This window comes from Trachypithecus francoisi, unplaced genomic scaffold (assembly GCF_009764315.1).
Source record: "Trachypithecus francoisi isolate TF-2019V2 unplaced genomic scaffold, Tfra_2.0 Lachesis_group13, whole genome shotgun sequence".
Classification (NCBI taxonomy): Eukaryota; Metazoa; Chordata; class Mammalia; order Primates; family Cercopithecidae; genus Trachypithecus; species Trachypithecus francoisi.
This window is the reverse complement of record NW_022681458.1, coordinates 45,654,840-45,674,693: the sequence shown is the minus strand read 5'-3', so window position 1 is coordinate 45,674,693 and position 19,854 is coordinate 45,654,840. Positions and strand designations below refer to the sequence as shown.

At 38.0% G+C, this 19,854-nt stretch overlaps 1 protein-coding gene across 1 annotated transcript in view; it reads right to left on the bottom strand.

Annotated features, from left to right (window-relative positions):
* DNAH7 (dynein axonemal heavy chain 7) overlaps positions 1-19,418 on the bottom strand; it is a 341,498-nt gene extending 322,080 nt beyond the window's left edge. Inside the window, exons 1-4 of the mRNA XM_033230791.1 lie at positions 19,279-19,418; positions 7,712-7,774; positions 3,406-3,468; positions 531-639 (exon numbers count right to left, since the gene is read on the bottom strand). Coding sequence (XP_033086682.1) covers positions 531-639; positions 3,406-3,468; positions 7,712-7,774; positions 19,279-19,293 — 250 coding nt within the window. The 5' untranslated portion in view covers positions 19,294-19,418. The remainder of the gene's footprint in view (positions 1-530; positions 640-3,405; positions 3,469-7,711; positions 7,775-19,278) is intronic.
* Between the last annotated feature and the right edge of the window lie 436 nt (positions 19,419-19,854).

The following is a 19,854-nucleotide window of genomic DNA, read 5'->3' as shown; positions in this document are numbered from 1 at the left end:
ATTCTCTAAAAGTGAAGACTAAAATTATGATAAAAACATGATACAAAACTATTTGAGAAACTTTAAAGAACCATGACAAAAAAAGTTAATATTAACTGTAATCAATCTGATAAACACTATATTTAATGAGTCAAAATAATAAAAACATTAAAATGACTAATTTGGAAGTAATGGTCACAATTTATTAAAATCCACAAAAAATTAAAAATATATATAATGTATTAAAATCTCTCTTAGAAAAATCTCAGTCTTTTATGTAGAGGCAAATTCTGACCACAATAAATAAAAGTTTTAGTATCAACATCCCAATTCCTAAAATATCAGCTCGTAGAGCATTTACAACTGCCTAAAATAACTAAGAACTAGAATCAATTATTTTCTGAGGGAAGATGTTTGGGAAAATTTTTTTCTACTTGACATTAATGTCATTTAGGTTTTGTAATTCTATTACACTATTAACTAAATATTGTCTGGTCTCTTTCTCTCTAGAAATTATCCTTAAATCTAATTCAGAATATTGAAGTTCTTACCATAGGACTGCTCATTTTTAACACTAAATGGTTCTGAACTCTCATCATCCTGCTTTACACTCAAATGGAATGATGGAGCTGCCTGCTGCCAGTGGGGCTTTGTACTCACCTAAAATATAAAAGTTAAATAGCATTAACAAACAGTATCAGAAAAAACCTTTTTCCATGAAATGCACGAGTGTTTATAAACACAGACATTTTCTCAAACAGATCAGAACATCTGGATAGAAAACACTCAATAGCAGATCTTATTCAAGCCTGTGAATGGTCACGGTGTGCACCATGTGGGGGACATTAGCAAAAGTCCTGCTGCTGGTTGGTTGGATGTGAATGCCTGTTACCTAAAACCAGGGTCTTCATTCTAGAGCATCCGCTCCTCATCCCCAGATATTGTCAAGTGTCTTTAAACCTATTTTAATGAGAGGTGCTCTCTGCTGGTCTCCTCTGCATTCCAGCTCCAAAAGGTCTTCCTGTTCTCATGGCTGTAAACCACCCTAGATTGCTCTGGCAACTCACAAACGTATTCCATTGTTTAAAGCAGGGGTGACAAATTATTATACATACACAATTTTAGCAGATGTCATAAAAAGGGAAATGGCTAATGATGATAGGTTCTTGGCACTCAGGCTCCATGCTGGGAAACGACAGTGTGTGGTGGGGACTGTGGCAGAAAAGAGAGCACCTTCATCTTCTAAAAACACAATGACTAATTAGCTCAAGCCAATTATTGCAATACCAGAACACAAACGTACTGTTGTTGAAGCCTATGGTTCTTCAATAAACCCAGAGAGTCGGATTTTAAAGTACAATCTATCTATTTTTAACACAATTTAATCTGTCTCTCCCTTTCAAATCCAAATCAACTTGAAAGTCCATGTCTGTACTGGCTTCTCCTTCTGCCTAGTTTTACTCTCCCTAATCTCTTACTTCCACTTCCCAAATAAACTACTTGCACACAAGTACCTCTTTAGGTACCTCTTACACAGAAAAATAGGATAAGAAAACATGTAAGACAGTGCTCTTCCATTTTTCCACCCGCCCTTCCCATTTCTCAACTCTCGTATTGCTCCATAAAAGTTTTAAAACTCATAAAAGTGCTACGAGGATTTGTACAGAAAGGGTGAGAATCAGGTCACCAGCTCACAGAGGCTGGGAGCCACCAGTGCCAGGTCATCCTTGATTTCAATTACAGGGGTCACCTCTAGAAGCCTGAAGTCTGTAATGAAAATTACTCTAGGTCATAATTACTGCTGGAGAAATTCTATCCACGTGCAAACCTTAATATTGTATTCAAATAAAAGTAGTTTTTTAAAAAATTCATAGCTTATTTTCTAAATATCTGTTGAAAATATGATCTCCCTTAAAACACATAAGACTCAAAGAATGCTGAGGAAAAATTGCAAGACACAGCCAAATATGAATACAAAGCCAGGTTAAATCAGTCAATAAAAGATTTTAGATGATTATATGCTTCACTAACAAGCAAGAATTATTATTCCTCTCAGCCACAGATATTCGATAAATAAATTTAAATTAAGTTTATATTTCTACATCTGTAAACTAACAATCCACAACAAACTAAAAAATGTCTATTCTGTTTCAGTTTTTTAACCTTTTACACTAGAAAATTTAAGAGGGATTTTACAGAGCTAGAAAAAACATGCTATGGCTCAATTCTGCAGACATTTTACAATAATTTAGCATTATGAATAAAAGTATACTTTCAATTAAAATTTGTATTTTTAAATGTTCAATATAATTAATCTAACAATGTTAGTTCAAGTTTCCTAAGTGAAACTGTCCTTCATTTCAAATTATCAGGAATCTTCTCTGCACAAAGCAACACAAATTCAATTTTACAGTTTGTTCTCAGCTTTTAAAATATCTTTCAAAGCAAATAATGCTTTGGATGAACCTTGAAGACATTATGTTAAGTGAAATAAGCCAGAATAAAAGGACCAATATTGCATGAATCCACTTATATGAAATACCTAGAGTAGTCAAAAACATAGAGACAAGAAGTAGAATGGTGGTTTGCCAGGAGCTGGGGGAGGGGAAAATAGGGAGTTATTGTTTAATGGACAGGGTTTCTGTTTAGTTAGATGAAAAGAGTTCTGGAGATGAGTGGTAGTAATGATTATACAACAATGTGAATGTACTAAATGCCACTGAATACTTAACAATGGTTAAAATGGTAAATTTTATGTTATGTATATTTTATCAATTTTTTAAAAATAGTAATATTTGCATTGACCCTCCCCTTAACTTTCAGGAGTCACAAGAGCGTAACTTGGTGGCATTAAACTCCACATAATTACTAGACAATAAATTTTATTACAGTAAAATCTAACTTGTACAGGGCTTTATCAACTGAAAATGCCTATTAACTGCCTCTTCCATAAGACAATGACAATTTATAGTCAAAATAATGAAAAAAGATTCCAAGATCTAAGAAATATTTTGTAGCATGGCATTTTTCTGCTGAAGGAGCCATCTCCTTGAAGATAATCAGATCAACTCAGCTCATTTTCAAACTCAGAAACTGAGGCTCAAGAGATAAGTGACTCCCCAAAGGGCACAGAGCCATCAGAGGCAAAGCCCTTTTTATTTACTCCAATGCTGATACTCCTTCTGCTAACCCATCTTGGCAAGTTGTTCAGTCAGAATACTGAAATATTCTACACATAAAGGTAATTATAGCTTATGGTTACTTTACTAAGATAGTTATTTGTCCTAATATGCACACCTCATAGAATTTCTCCATCAGAAGAGAATCAAGTGGAGCAGGAATTCACTTACTTATTTTCAAGTTAGAAATCTAATAAACATTTTTTGAAGCACAAAAATTCAATGAGAATATATTTGGATAAGTTACCATAGACAGCTGTGGTAAAGCTCTTGCTGGTGCCTTGAACTTTTCTTTGCTGGCTGATTTCTCCTGTGTGAAAAATATGAGGGGAAAAAAGTGTTTACTCTGTTAGTGCTAAAATTGATTGACTAAACCAAATTTTACAGAAAGACTATTTAAAAAGTACGTATTATCCAACATATTCAAAGATATACTTTACTGCTTTTAAAATTCTCAGGTTTGTCTCAGAATTATTTTCTTTAGAGCAAGAAAATAAAGGAAAATTATATACAGCAATATTTATCAGAAAGCTTTAAAAAGTATGCAAAACCTTTTATGTATCACATCTTCTGAGAAGTTATCTGATCCTGGTTAGTGTCAAGGGCTTATACAACTTTACCTCTCCTCTCTATCACTAAAATATTTCTGTCCTTATTGACAGAACAAAATGGTCTACTTCCTAAGATGAATATGTGTTCAGGTTAATGCACCCTCCAATAGCCATAAATAACACTTGTGCTTTTTAGCATTAACTTTCAGAGAAAAGTGTTGCTATCTCTTTTGCAGCAGAAAAAAATTCTATGGTAGGAGTTTCATCTAGGTGAGAGGAAACAAAATGTCAATTTTGGGCAAGGTGTGGTGGCTCACGCCTATAATCCCAGCACTTTGGGAGGCCGAGGTGAGTGGATCACTTGAGGTCAGGAGTTCGAAACCAGTCTGGCCAACATGGTGAAACACCGTCTCTACTAAAAATACAAAAATGAGCCAGGTGTGGTGGTGCACACCTGTAGTCCCAGCTACTTGAGAGGTTGAGGCAAGAGAATCACTTGAACTGGGAGGCAGAGGTTGGAATGAGCCAAGATTGCACCACCACACTCTAGCCTGGGCAACAGAGTGAGTTCCTATCTTAAAAAAAAAAAAGAAAAGAAAGAAAGAAAAAAGAAAACAAAATGACAATTTTGATCCATAAAGCAGATAATATGAGTTGTGCTTTTGGCCCGTTGTCAATTTATTGCCTCTCAGCTCCAAATCTACCCTTTTTGCTCCCTTTTGGGAAATCTGACAGAACCCTAAAATGTTTCTCCTTTGATAACCAGCATAATATCATGAAGGGTACTAAAGGGTTACAGTAAGAGGAAGAAGCTTTCTTCCTGGTTCCAGTGCTTTTTCTCATGGCTCCCATGGTGTGGCTGCCAGCAGTCAGCATCCTCATCCATGGGCACCTTCCCTGCCTGTGGTGCGAGGCTGACCCAGAGGCAGACACCCGCCAGCAAGTTTCACTGGCATCCTGGTGGGTGATGTGAAAGTTGTCAGGTTCAAAATGGAGTCACTGTGTCAAACCTGACAAAATGGAGCCAGAAAGGTCACAAAGAGAGGGTTCTCATATACAATTTGCCTGAACAGAAGCTATCACAAGGACAGCTAGTAGCAGAAGGACAGCTAGCTGCATATACAAGAACAATTGCCGGATAACACTGTCTCATAAGCCCAATTCAAAACTGCAAGGGCCTAACTATCACTCCAAGATCACAAGTTCTACCTAGGAACTACTGACACTCACCAATCAAAAGTCGCCAGCTCTTGTGAGTGTGCTTCCATCTAGGACAGGATATGGAGCAGAGTATTCTAAGAATGTTTCAAAAAGAAAAAGGGTGGAAGCTAAGCCTTAAAGCACACCTGGATCTCCACAGAGAAGAACAGCAAAAAGCTTATCGAAGTCAGAGGGTGCATTAAGAATTGGAGTCAAAATGTCAATGGCAGGCTTTGAGGCTGCGTTGGAGTGGATGGGGAAGGTAATCCATTCCCTAATTCAACAACAGTTTACCAGCTCCTACCATGTGCTGGGCTCTACTTAAGATACTTAGTGTAGGCCGGGCGCGGTGGCTCAAGCCTGTAATCCCAGCACTTTGGGAGGCCGAGACGGGCGGATCACGAGGTCAGGAGATCGAGACCATCCTGGCTAACACGGTGAAACCCCGTCTCTACTAAAAAAATACAAAAAATTAGCCGGGCGAGATGGCGGGCGCCTGTAGTCCCAGCTACTCGGGAGGCTGAGGCGAGAGAATGGCGTAAAACCCGGGAGGCGGAGCTTGCAGTGAGCTGAGATCCGGCCACTGCACTCCAGCCTGGGCGACACAGCGAGACTCCGTCTCAACAAAAAAAAAAAAAAAAAAAAAAAAAAAAAAACATACTTAGTGTATAGTCGTGGAAAGGACTAAGTCCCTCCGCTTATGGAGTACACATTCCACAGGAGGTACAGACAGTTATTTCAGAACAGATCCATAATGTAACCTCAGAAAGTAGTATGTACAATGAATAATAATAAAACAGTGTGAAAGGATAGAGAGGGAAGGAGTGGAAAAGTGCTAGGTTAGATGGAGTTGTGAGAGCCTCTCTGCAAAGGTTATGCTTGAGTAGGAACCTGAATAAAAGGTAAGGGAAGAACAAACTAGAGCTAGACAAGTGGGTGCTGTTATATTATGGAGGACATGGGTTTTGGGACTTGACTGGCCAGGCTGGCAATAGAGAGCCATTGCAGTCTCTTTTTAGGGTGACCTTTAGTCTCAGTTTGCTGAAGACAGGCCCAGTTTACACCTTTAGTTTCAGTTTGCTCAAGCATAACTAGTAGAACTTTCACTCTCAATGGCATCTCAGTTTAGATGATAAATTATGTTGCTATCCTGTTTATGATGCAGAGACATACAAAAGGCTATTTCATAAATGGTTCTGATGATAGGAACAGGATACATGAGAAGCAGGGGACTAGAGTCAGCAGTGAGGCTAGTTTAGCAGCTTTTTAAGAATGACACAGGCAACAGGAGACATGGGCCTGGATTTACAGAAAATGTTTGTAACAAAAGGTCACCTCTGCCTCTCTAAGGCATTGCTCTGATCATACTGCTCTCTTGTTCAGAAACATTTTCAAGCCCCCTATTGAAGTAGGCACAACTCTTCTTGGTTTCTAAAACCCTCCTCAATATACTCCAAACTATTTTCCAGCCTCTCTTAGCTACTTTGTAGCCATATGATTTGTGTGGCCAGTGAAATGTAAGCACAACAGGAAACACAGTTAAGAGCTAAAGGGACAGGCAGTTAAGAGCTGGTGTGCCTCCTCCATCACTATCTCACACCCATGGAGCCCATGTGCTCCCACTGGCATAGCTATAAGATGGAGCACTACCTGACCCCCGTCAGACTTCATGTGAGCAAGGCCTAATCTTTGTTGGGTTAAGTCTCTGAGATTTCAACTTCCGTTTGTTTTGTCAGCTAGTATTAATTACCCTATCAGAGCCACCAATAGAAAATCACTCTACGTCTTAATTACTGCTGGAGAACTTATACCCATACTCTACATCTTAATTACTGCTGCAGAACTTATACCCAGGAACAAACTTTAATATTTAAATAAAAATTTTTAATGAATGAATGTTTTTAAATATCTCTTTAAAAATCTAATTTCTTTTAAAAGACATAAAACTCAAAGGATACGGAATGAAAATTACAAGAGCCAGTCAAATATGAGCACAATATAAGGTTTTAAATCAGCCAACAAAAGCATTTTAGACAATTACATGCCTTAGATTATTCAACTCAGCCACTGAATATTTACTCAGCAAGTACATTTAAATTTAACACACCAAAAAAAAACCTAATACCATTTTTTTCAATTTTAAAATTTGTCAAATTTTTTAAAAGAGAAAATATCTATTATTTCAGATTTACTTATAAACTAGAAACAAGATAAATACTTATTTGCAGAACTAAGAAAAAGCTTTGATTCTATTTTGTAGAAACTTTTGGTAATCTTGGTATTGTCAATACGAATAGGTACACAATTAAAACATGTACTTTGAAATGTCCAAGATCATACACTTAAAATTTTCATCCACGTTTATTTCAAAATATTAGTAATCATCTCTGCATAAAGCAGTCCAGATTCCATTACACAGTTTATGCTGAGCTCTTAAAATGTTTCAAAACAAATAATATTTGAATTGAAACTCCACTTAAACTCAACTGTAGAAGTTATAATAGTTTAACTCAACAGCATTAAACTCAACATACCTAGACAGCAAATTTTATTCTGTAAAATCTAACCTGTACCCAACCATTCTGTACATACTTGAAAATTACCGCCTATAGTTATTTTATTGATATTATTCTTTCTAAGCTATGTATTTCATAGAATTTCTCCATCAGAAAAGAATCAAATGGAATTTAAAATTGTATAAAATTTAAAATCAGAAATTCAGTAACTTACTTTCAAGTTTGAAAAGTAGTAAACAAACATTATTATAAAAGAATAGAGTATGATGGTATATTGGTAAATTACCATAGACAGCTGTGGTAGAAATCTTACTGGTATCTTGGATTTTTCTTTGCTGGACGATTTATCCTGTATGAAAAACATGAAAAAACAAAACTGTTTACTCCGTTAATGCTAAAATTGATTCACTCAACCAAATTTTACAGTGTTTATTATGAGCACACATCATCCAAAATATTCTAAAACATATTGTACAAATGGCATGATCTTGTATACAGAAAATCTTAAATAATTCATCAAAAAATATTAAAACTAGTCGATGAGTTCTTGTATCTAGCTAGGTTGCAGGACACAAGATCAATGCACAAAAGTCAAATGAATTTAGGATGTGCCAGGAGGGCAATGCATCCCAATTCCACAGGGAGAGGGCATGGAAGTTCTGCACCCGGACCCTCCCAGGCCTCTCCCCATGTGTCTCTTCATGTGGTTTTTCCTGATGTGTATCCCTTATAATAAAACAGTAATCATAAGTATTTAAAAAATCAATTGTATTTAATACAAAATTGAAACTAAGAGATGATTCCATTTACAACTGCAGGAAATGGAATAAAAGACTTAAGAATACATTTAACAAAAGAAGTGTAAGACCTATATAATGAAACCATAAAACATTATTGAAAAAAATTAAAGTTCTTAATAAACAAAAGGACAACCCATATTCATGGATTGGGAGACTAATATTGTTAAGATGCAATACATCCTGAAAATATTCTACAGATTGAACACAATCCCTATCAAAATCCCAGCTTCCTTTTTTGTAGAAATTAACACATTGATCATCAAATTAACATGGAAATGTATCAAGAAGAATCAATCTTGAAAAAGAAGAACAAATTTGGCAGACTCACACTTCCAGATTTTATGACTTACTACAAAACTACAGTAATAAAGACTGCATTGTTCTAGCATAAGGATAAACAGAAATCAAGGAAATAGAATTAGGAGTTCAGAAATAAACCCAAACATTTATGGGCAATTGATTTTTCATGAGGGTTCCAAGATAATTTAATGGGGAATTGGGCATTTCTTCTGGGAGTCTGTCTGAATCTAATTTATTCAAAACTTACTTGGCCCCACCTCCCTTCTCTATAACTAAAACTTCATTTTTTTTCCCAGAATGGTCTACTTCCTAAGGTGAATATGTATTCTGGTTTTTCTCCCCCGGCAAGTTGCCGTAAGCAACATTTGAACCTCTTAGCAGTAACCTTAAGAGAAAAGTGCTAATCTCCTTTGCAATAGAGAATAATTCCATGGTAGAAGTTTTATCTAGCTGAGAGTAAGCATTTGTGGAAAATGACAATCTGATCTATAAAGCAGATAACATGAGTTGTGCTTCTGGCCAGTTGTCAATTTATTGCCTCTCAGCTCCATATTTGCCTTTTTTGCCCTCCTTTGGGATATGTAACAGGACATTATAACATTTCTCCTTTGATAACCAGCATATTGTCATGGGTACCAAGAAGCACTGTAAGAGGAAGAGGCTTTCTTTCTGATTCCAGTGTTTTTTCTCATAGCTCCCATGGTGTGGCTGCCAGCAGTCAGCATCCTTGTCAATCTATGGTGTGAGGCTGACTCAGAGGCAGACACCCTCCAGCAAGTTGCACCAGCATCCCTGTGGGCAGTTTTCTACAAGTTTCACTTACATCACAGAGGGAAGACTTCCTTTCAAACTTTCAGGATCCCAGCAGGTGGTTTTCACCTCCTAGCCCAGACCTGCATCTCCTCAGCAAATGTTTTTTCCATCCACTGGGCCACAGTCACACTTTCTCCCACAAGGTCTTAAATCTAAAGGCTTTGGGAAAGGGATGGCTCTTCTCTTTGAGCAGAGAGTCTCTGCTCCCTTAACATTCTGGTTAATATTAAAACTATGTTTCTGGCAGGGCACAGTGGCTCACGCCTGTAATCCCAGCTCTTTGGGAGGCCAAGGTGGGCAGATCACGAGGTCAGGAGATGGAGATCATCCTGGCTAACACAGTGAAACCCCGTCTGTACTAAAAATACCAAAAAAAAAAAAAAAATTAGCCGGGCATAGTGGCGGGCGCCTGTAGTCCCAGCTACTCAGGAGGCTGAGGCAGGAGAATGGTGTGAACCCGGGAGGGGGAACTTGCAGTGAGCCAAAATGGTGCCACTGCACTCCAGCCTGAGCGACAGAGAGAGACTCCATCTCAAAACAAACAAACAACAACGAAAACTATGTTTCCATTCAATAAAGAGAGATGGCTTGGAGCAGACTATTCAAAAAAATACTTCACTCACGGTCTGTCCATTATCCCCTAAACTCTCTTTTCCAAAATAATGAGGTTATTTTCAATGTACATGTCCTCCATTCACAGACAATCTCTCTTTTCTCTCTCAGTCTAAAGATTTTCTGCTTATCTCTGGTGTCGTTTCCCCTATAAAAGCCGGGGTGGTATTTACTTTTATTTCTATTACTTGGCTTTTACTACATTTTTCACTACAACATCTTCCAAGTTTGTTCCTTGAGCACTCTCCCTTAGACCTAGAGGGAGTGGCTGCTCCTTACATCTGCTATTCCTTTCTTCTTTAGAGCTGTGCTGTCCTATGCACTAGATCCCTATAGCTACTGATCACTTGAAATGTGGCCCTTCTGAAGTGAGCTGTGTTGAAATGTAGATTATGAAGACTTACCACAAAAAAACAAAACATGCAAATTATTCCATTATATTAGTTTGCTAGGGCTCCCATAACAAAGTGGGTGACTGGGTGACTTAACAGAAATATGTTTTCTCAAAGTTTGAGATCCAGGTGTCAACAGGGTTGGTGCTTTCTGAGATCTCACTCTTTGTCAAGATGGCCATCTTTTCCCTATGTCTTCATATCATCTTCCCTCTGTCATGTCAAATTTCTTTTTTTATAAGGATACCAGTCATTTTGGATTAGAGTCTACCATCACAAGCTCAGTTTAACTTAATCATCTCTCTAAGGGCTCTATGTACAAATACAGTCATATTCTGACATACAGCAGGTAAAAATTTCAACGTATGAACTGGGGGGACACCATTTAACCCATAATACTCATTATTAATTATTTACATTGGTTACAGTACACTTTATATTTATTTCATTGAGTGCCAAGTGTTGTTCTAGGACATCTACATCTCGTTTAATTTTCTTTAAAACTCTACAAAATAAGTAGTGTTGTACCACTTTTGTGCCTATTGTATAGATGAGGACTTCATTTATAATGTAGTCTCTGCTCTCACAAAACAAACATCCTGGTTAATATTAAAACTGTTTCCATTCAATAAAGAGAGATAGCTTGGAGCAGAGTATTCAAAAAACACTCCACTCACGGTCTGTCCATTATCCCCCAAACTCTCTTTTCCAAAGTAATGAGGTTTATTTTCAATGTACATGTCCTCCATTCATAGATAATGTCTCTTTTCTTTCTCTGTCTAAAGATTTTCTGCTTATCTCTGGTGTTGTTTCCCCTATAAAGGAGGAGATGGTATTTACTTTTATTTCTATTAATTGGCCTTTAATACATTTTTTCACTCAACTACTAAAGGACATTGTTTTTGCAGCAGCAATTTGAAATTCTCTCTCTCTAATGTGCCTTTTGTTCTCTATTATTTTCACTAGTATGCAAACATGTTAAAATCCGATCTGAAAAAGTATCAGCCTTAATCCTATATTCCCCCTAGCAATTGCCCAATTTTTCTGCTCCCAATTTCTCCAGAATGTTCTCCAGTGAAGTATTTAATCCTTGCACACCACTCTCATCAAGAGGTCTGATTACCTCCACAATGCCAAGTCCTGTGGTAAATTCTCAGGCCTCACTTTACTCAATCTTTTAACAGTACTTTGACACAGTTGATCACTGTCTCCTTCTTGAATACTGTCTTCACTCAATTTCCAGAATGATTATATTTTTTATGCTCTTCCTAACTTCCTAATGAACACTTTCAGATTTTTCATTGCCAATTCCTTCTCATTTTTTAAGTTCATTTTTTAATTTACAAATAAAAATTGTATACATTTATGGTATACAATGTGGTGTTTTGATATATGTATAAATCATAGAATGGCTAAATCAAGCTAATTAACATATGCATTACCTCACATACTTACTTGTGGTATGAGCACTTAAAATCTACTCTAATAGCAATTTTCAAGGATATATTTTTATGAAGTCTAGTCATCATGATGTATAATAGACCTCTTGATCTTATTTCTCCTGTTCCTTCTCATTTTCTGATCTTCATGTGACAGATATCCCTCAGTCCTCAGGTATGTTTCCTTTCTAATTGACCCGATCCAGTCCAAATATTTTAAATATTATCCATATACTGGAATCTCCCAAATTTATCTCCCCAGGATTAACCTTTATCCTAAGGTCCCCATTCCTATATTTGATTTTTGCTATCTCCACTCAGAGGTCAAATAGACACCTCTAACTTAACATGTCCAAAATATTGCTTGATCAATAAATTCCCACAAACACTACCAGAACTTCCCTATATTTTATTAAACTCAGTAAATGGCATCACCATTAACACCATTATTTAAGCTAAAATCCCTGGTACCATCCTTGATTCCTCCCTTTTCCTCATATCATACATTTAATTCATTAGCAAACCCTCTGAGCTTTACCTACGATATATATCCTGGATCTAACATCTCACAATATCCATTATTATTATAACCATGGTCTAAGGAACTGGAAAGCAAGCGGAGAGTGGAAAGAGAGATCAGGTGGAGAAAAAGAAAGAATGGGGGATGAAGAAGGAAAGGAGAAAGAATCTTGATTATATCACGTATCTGTTACATACCTGAATCTATTCTGATGTCCATTCTCTTAGACTTCCCAGTTCAGCAAACCAAAAAAAAAAAATCTGTTTTATTTTTTGGAGTTTGAGTTCCACTGTACTTACTTGCAATAAAAAAAAAGCTTCTACTCTTGGTCATCAGTCTCAATGACTTAAAAATATATATGTGACTAAATCTACCTAACAGCCTAGTCTCTTAGTTGCTTAACCTCCTCATTTGTAACCTTGTCTTCCGCTTCATCTCTGCCAACCACTTTCATGGCAACCCCTCTAGGATCTTATCATTAAATATGGCAGCTCTTGTGAAATCTTGATTTTAAAACATTCTTTTCTCTGATCACCACATCCTTTGCTCCCAGCAAGTATGATCTGACGCCCTCCTATATTTCTTTGTTTTGATTGAGACCTCTAATATCAAAGCTCCTTCTCAGTATCTGTCTCCCTCTTATCTTCTCTTCCTCCTTGCCCAGTTTAGATTCTACAGTCCATAGTCACAACTACACCCTATCAAATACCCTCAACTCCCTCTGGTACATACTTAACTAAACCATAATCCCATTGGAATTCAACTACTTACCTTCTCTATGCTTGTACCCAAGTAGGTATATATTGCTCGAGGAAAATCACATCTCCAGTCCCACTGGATTCACTTTAAGTGCATGATTACTAATCTCTGACATTCAAAACTTTTGAGACTTTCTAATAAATTTGGTCTCCTAAGTTTTGTAATGACCTATCTCCAGAGTTTCTCACACATCATCATTTTAATACTTGAGAATGCCTCCATCTCCCTGTAACTAAGTCTACAGACCTACTTATGATCACACCTTTATTGTTCTTCTATCCTTCATCTACAAGCAGTTGGGGACACCATCGCATCTATGATCACAGACCAATCCCTCCATCTCCTTTCACTTTATTGAAGACAGTGCTTTTCTGATAATCCCTTCTTCCTTGAATTAGCAATGCCTCCCTTTATACTACAGAACTCCCATCAACATTCAAATAAAGAATGTTCATTTTTATTTTTGTTTTTATGTTACATTTAATCAGCATCTGCTGTTAATGGCAGCATGGTTTGGTTTTTGTTTTTTGTTTGTTTGACGCAGAGTCTCATTCTGTCATCCAGGCTGGAATGCAGTGGCGTAATCTCGGCTCACTGCCATCTCCACCACCTGGGTTCAAGCCATTCTCCTGCCTCAGCCTCCCGAGCAGCTAGGATTACAGGCGTGTGCCACCACACCGGCTAACTTTTGTATTTTGAGTAGAGATGGGGTTTCGCTATGTTGGCCAGGCTGGTCTCGAACTGCTGACCTCAGGTGATCTGCCTGCTTCAGCCTCCCAAAGTGCTGGGATTACAGGCATGAGTCACCGCACCTGACCAGTTTGGTTCTTTTTAGACACTTTCCTCCTAGGATCTACAGTTTGCTTCTATTATCCACTACAGAAGGCCTGTGCTGATACTGCGATTGGATCGTTAATTCTTGCCATCATGTGACCTGCTGCCACTAGAACTGCAGAATGTTTCTAACTAGTTCAACATATTGGGTGTCAGGGAGCGGCTTCCTCTGACTCCCAGGTTGCAGGAATTTCTTAATTCTGGAGATGTTGCTGATTCCTGTCTGCCTTCAGCAGAGGGAAATGAGAAAGAACAGAAGCACTGAGTTCTTCTACCATTAAAACAGCTTCTAACAGTTGTATGTCTGCCCAATTGAATGTGTTGCCAACGAGAAGATCCTCTCCATGTTCTTTCAAAATCTTTTCAAAGATGGCCAAGTACCGAGTTTTAGCTTTCTTCATGACTGAGCAAGGTTCTCCTCTTTTTCCTCAGTGGGCCAGTGCCATCATCATCATCAGGTCCAGGGTGCCCTCAGCACACATGTTGATCCTGACTCTCTCCTTCAGGTCCTTCCCACAGACATTGTACTTAGCAGCAAGGTAGCTGAGGATGGCTGTAGTCGGTGTCAGCATCATTCCATCAATTTCAAGCAAAGGCACTTGGCCAAAAAGCAGGCATCTATCCTTCTGCAACTTTCCATATTATTATCTTGTTTCAATAAATTCTTCTTCAAACTCTATTCCAGCTGCAGCCAGCAGCCAGAGGACTGACTCCATCCTGCCCCTGACACCAAAGTAGTTGAGCTTGGGTTTGGCTGTCATGACTCCTGGCTCAGGGTTTTCTGTTCAGCTATCTGGAAGCTCCAAGAATGTTTATAAGAGGCCAGGTATGGTGGCTCATGCCTGTAATCACAGCACTTTGGGAGGCTGAGGCAGGCGGATCATAAGGTCAGTAGTTTGAGACCAGCCTGGCCAATATGGTGAAACCCCATCTCTACTAAAAATACAAAACTTAGCTGAGCGTAGTGGCAGGCACCTGTAGTCCCAGCTACTCAAGAGGCTGAGGCAGGAGAATGGCGTGAACCCAGGAGGTGGAGGATGCAGTGAGCCAAGATTGCACCACTGCACTCTAGCCTGGGTGACAGCGAGATTCCGTCTCAAAATAAATATATAAATAATAAAAAATAAATAAAAAGAAAAGGAAAACCTTCTTTGATTGTGCTTTCCACTCCAATTATCACCCAATTAATTTATCTGTCTCCTGAACCAAGATTGTCTGTGCACACTATCTATATTTACTCACGTCTCATTCTCTTCAAAATTAGGAAATATTTCAAACATACAGAAAATAATATCATGAACACTTGCGTATCTTCAACCCAATTCTTTGCCATCCTGGAATTTTGTGTTTATCATTCCTAAGCAAATTTTTACTACACTTATTACTACATATGATTGTCAAACAACCTAAGATATTGTTACTGCATGATTTTTAATTTTATATAAATGCCATCACACACAATTTGTATCCTTCTGCAACATGCTATTTTTTAATATTACGTTTTTGAAATTTATCCCCATTAATACACGTTTCTCAATGATTTTCACAGCTGTATAGTACTCTGTGAGCATAGTACAATGTATCCATTCCATTCCCTAGCAAATGAACATTTAACTTATTTCCTATGTTTCTGTATTACAAAAGATGTCTCAGCGAACTCCTTGGGCATGTATTTTAGTACAAACACACACAATTCTTAGGCATGTATCTCATATATACACACATATATGTGTGTGTATATATAACATAAATATATATGTGCATCTCTGTTTTTGTCCCTTTAATTCCATTGGTTATCTGTAAAAAAAAAAAAATTATTATATTGCCTAACTTACTATGATTCCTGATAGGTCTTGAAATCTGTAGGGCAATTCCCTCCACTTTACTGTTCTTAAAAATTATCATAAACAATCTTGATCTTTTCCTACCATGTGAAATTTAGGATCTACATTGCATAAACTTTTTAGGACAATGACAGGAACACATTGAATACTGAGTCTTCTCTCTTTTGAGCACAATATATTTCTTTACTTATTCAGATTCTGGGAGCATATCCTTCAGAAACATTTTGTAGTAGTCTTCATAAGGGTGTCATATGTCTTTTTTAGATTTATTCTTAGGTATAAATATTTTAAATGAAAAATTCATCTTAGGACCTCAACAACTGTTAATCCAACTGATTTATGGACAGGGAACTGTCTATGAAGATTGCATCCATTTATAATAATGTCTGTGATGGTTGTACTCTGCCTCAGATCAAGTCTTTACCCTCTTCTTCCTGCTCTGTGCCTGGGAGGTTGAATTCTACAGATGGACATCATCTGTGCCCTCAGTCCTCTGACTTCTGATAGGGATTAACCAAAAAAGTCACCAGGAGGAGACTGAAGAGCAGGAGGACAGAAAGTTTAGGATATTTGTTTCCCAGTCTTTCCTATTCTCTGTAGTTCTGATAGTGGCTGAATTCTTCCAGACCTCAGCTCCTGTCAGGAAGCTATCATTCAAAGTATCTAGCACTCATCAGGGTCTGAGAATAATGTTCAGTTTCAATGACCAATGAGGCCTAACCATGGTAATGGCATCCTACTGTCCTACTGCTGTTAATCCTTGAGTGTCTCTTTATCCCTCATGGTTCCCTTAACCTTACCAACACCTCTACAAATGGTCTTTTTATAATTGTTCTTCAGGTAAGTCCTTTTGAGTATGCCATCTGTCTTCCGTTAGGATCCTGACTAATATAATTTTACATTCTAACTTAAAATTGCTAAAGAGTCTAGGCCTTCCTTAAATAGTCTGGCTTTGCATTTTGTTTTTACTTCGCTGATTTTCACCTACTTGACTACTGGAAGAGATGTCATAAACCTGGTATAGCTCAAATATTAACTATCCTGATCAAATGACTAGAATCTATAAATGTGTCTGGTTAAATCAACAAAAACCTCTCAAAATTTAGTAGTACTGATTTAAATATAGTTGTCAATTGTCGCATGTTTGAGTTGTTAAAGTTATCACTATGCTGTTGGTCTCATATCTGACTTTTTTCATTCTTTCCCCTTTTTAAGCAATGACACTTTAAAAACATGATGAAGGAAAACGGAATGAGCATGAATCGTATAAACACAAATTACTTGATTCCATAACTAGAAAAAGTGCTGGGGTAGAAAAAGACCGACAGCTTTTCCTCTTTTCTGCCCACAATCTGTAGTATATCTGTGGGGAGCTTCCCGGTCTTTGGATATTTGTGCTTTTAAACCTCTGAAAGTTTTTCAACTGATACTAAAAATGCCTTTTAAAGTTTTAACTCATTTTAAAAATGAAATGAGCAATTGCAAAAGATTTATATTTCTTCTAAATACCTAATTTAAGAGAAAAGCCCAGACTGCTATTCCTAAAAAATTCCATGTCACTCTCAACCTTCCACTAATGAGATGAATATGTTAAAATCTCCTTCAGCAAATATGATTTTACCACCTGCTCACTTTCTCAAACTGAATGAATATACAAGTAAATGTCACATAAAAAAATGGCATTTCCAAAAGTTTAATCCATTGTTTGTTTTAGGTTAAAATATAAAAACTTTCATCCTTCCAAAGGAAAACTACACTCTAAATTAGCATAAATGAAAGTCTCAAGATTAGTTTTTAAATTACAAATCAACCAAAACAGTGATAGAGGGCCCTCTGCTGTTCAAAAATAGTAAGTGGAAAATGGAAATCATGTCCATTCTTTTAAGATCCCGCTGCCTCTTCAATTAATCACAACCTTTCAGGAGGGGGAGTGAGAGACTAGGGTGTCATTTCCCAACATTACTTTTATAAAGATGAAGTAAAATTTAGAACTTAACGGCTGATTGGTTTTTAGTGGATTTTTTTTAGTCGTAGATGGGTAAGTTAGGGGAATTGTGAAAAATAGCCATTGAGAAATACCATTGGAAACGTGATAGAAGTGTATTTTAAACTCTAACAACGTAGGATATGGTTCAAGATCTGACCAAAGACTAAATTTGGGCAAGAAGCAAAGAAGCTGCTCAATATATAATAATGGTGACGATAACAAATGTTATTTTTAAAATCTGATCACATTAATATCACGTAGAAAAAAATTACTAGTAATAGGTATTAAACAATTGCTCAGTGTTTTTGGTTACTTGTATCTGAATTCTTTGTTTTTTTGCTTGCTCATTTACTCTTTTATTATTAATACCAATACTAATTATACTTTAGCATATGAATCAAATTGTCCATTTCTCAATTCTTAAGTTACACTTATTTTTTTTTTTTTAAAAAAGGCTCAAATCAAATTTTCTTGGGCATTTCAGGTATTAATTACTTGATTAATTAACCAATTAGGATCTTCACATAATTCTGTGAGTAATGTACAACTCAATGGATAGGAGACTAAATCAGTCTTAATACTGTTTCCACAGTAAATTCTACTACCGAAAAAAGCATTATAAAGCAATTAAAAAGAAATAATTATAGTTTAATATTGTTTAAAAGCTAAATGAAATTTGCAGGCTTAAAAACAACTGCTTTTCTTCCATGAGGTTTATAGGGTCTTTTTCCTTATTCATCACTACGTAGAAAGCTAGGGTTGTTTTCTAGTTAGCCAGAATAATGCCCACGCTTAATATCTTCTCATTCTGTGCTGATATTAAGACGATTGGCCATCGTTCTGCCTTTCTTTCTGTTAGTTGCTCTTAAGTCAATGAAGAAAGAATTCTTGTACAGAAGAAAAAGGAAAGAGAAAGAAAAAAGAGAAAGAAAAGCAGCTACTGCAAAGTACATCTTTTATCACATACTATGGAATATCATCTTAAGAAGTGCCATTTGTCACTTACCAAGGCCTTTCATGTATAGTATAATACTGTTATGGTATGGGATGGTATCTTATTTGAAATTGGCAACAACCTCAGAAAGAAGAAAAGTTGTTCTGGTGTCTGGTGTTTCCCCCGCTCTGCATAAGAGGTGGGAGAATTAAGGTTTAGAAAGACTAGGAGATTTGCCCAAAGTCACACGACTAGGAATTGGCTTCGATTCCCACCCTAGAACCCAAACCCGCGGCAACTCCTCGCAGAGCCGCCTCTCACCCAAGCACACCTCTATTAGCATTCTGGGGGTGCTCTGGGCTGTGGCTCCCCTGCTGGCGCGCCACTGGGCTGCTAGGTTTGGTTGTTACGATGACCAAGGGAGAATAGCTGGGAAAGGAACGTATAAGGGCATTCGCGGAAAGCGCTCAGAAACCCAGGCCATAAGTGGAGTGAAGGAAGCTGTACACCGCGGAGTCACAGCTGGGGAGTTCGGTGGGCAGGACTGGCTTCCACCACTTCTGAAACGCCTGGGAAGCGTCGCGGCGGCGGCGAGCCTGGCAAAGAGCAGCCCTCTCACCTGCTCGCTGCTCATGGCTGTGAGGACGCGCTGGCCTCACTGGCGCTTCTGGGTCGCTCCTGCCGCAGAACCCCTAGAACCATAGAGGCGGCGCCCCGGGACCTGCCGGCGGACTCAGCTCTCTCCGCGCCAGGGCCGTCCAGCGTCCCGGCAGTGTTTGTTGCTAAGCAACAGGCCGGCGCAGGTTCCATTTCCGGTTATCGGTTGCTTCTGGGGGTGGACCCGGAAGCTGGCGTGCGCTCCCGCAAAAGGAGCTTTCCGGGATGCCTCTGCTAGGGTGGTGAGGTCTAAGGTGTGCGTTGAACAACCAAGGACACTGGGTGGGTCCCTCCAGTATCCTGTGATTACTGAAGTAGATCCTCACACTTCCGCACCCTCCTTCTAACTGAGCTGGGTGCCCGGGACCGCTGCCTTAACCCCTCAGAGGTCTCGGAGAAACACTGGAATGAAATGATTACAAATTTCATTGCTAATGTGGGTGAGTGGAATAATGCGAACAAAGCATGCAAAGGCAGGAGCCAGTAAACACCTTTCGTCATTCATGTGCTTCCAACCCCTGTGCTGTTGACTCTTCCC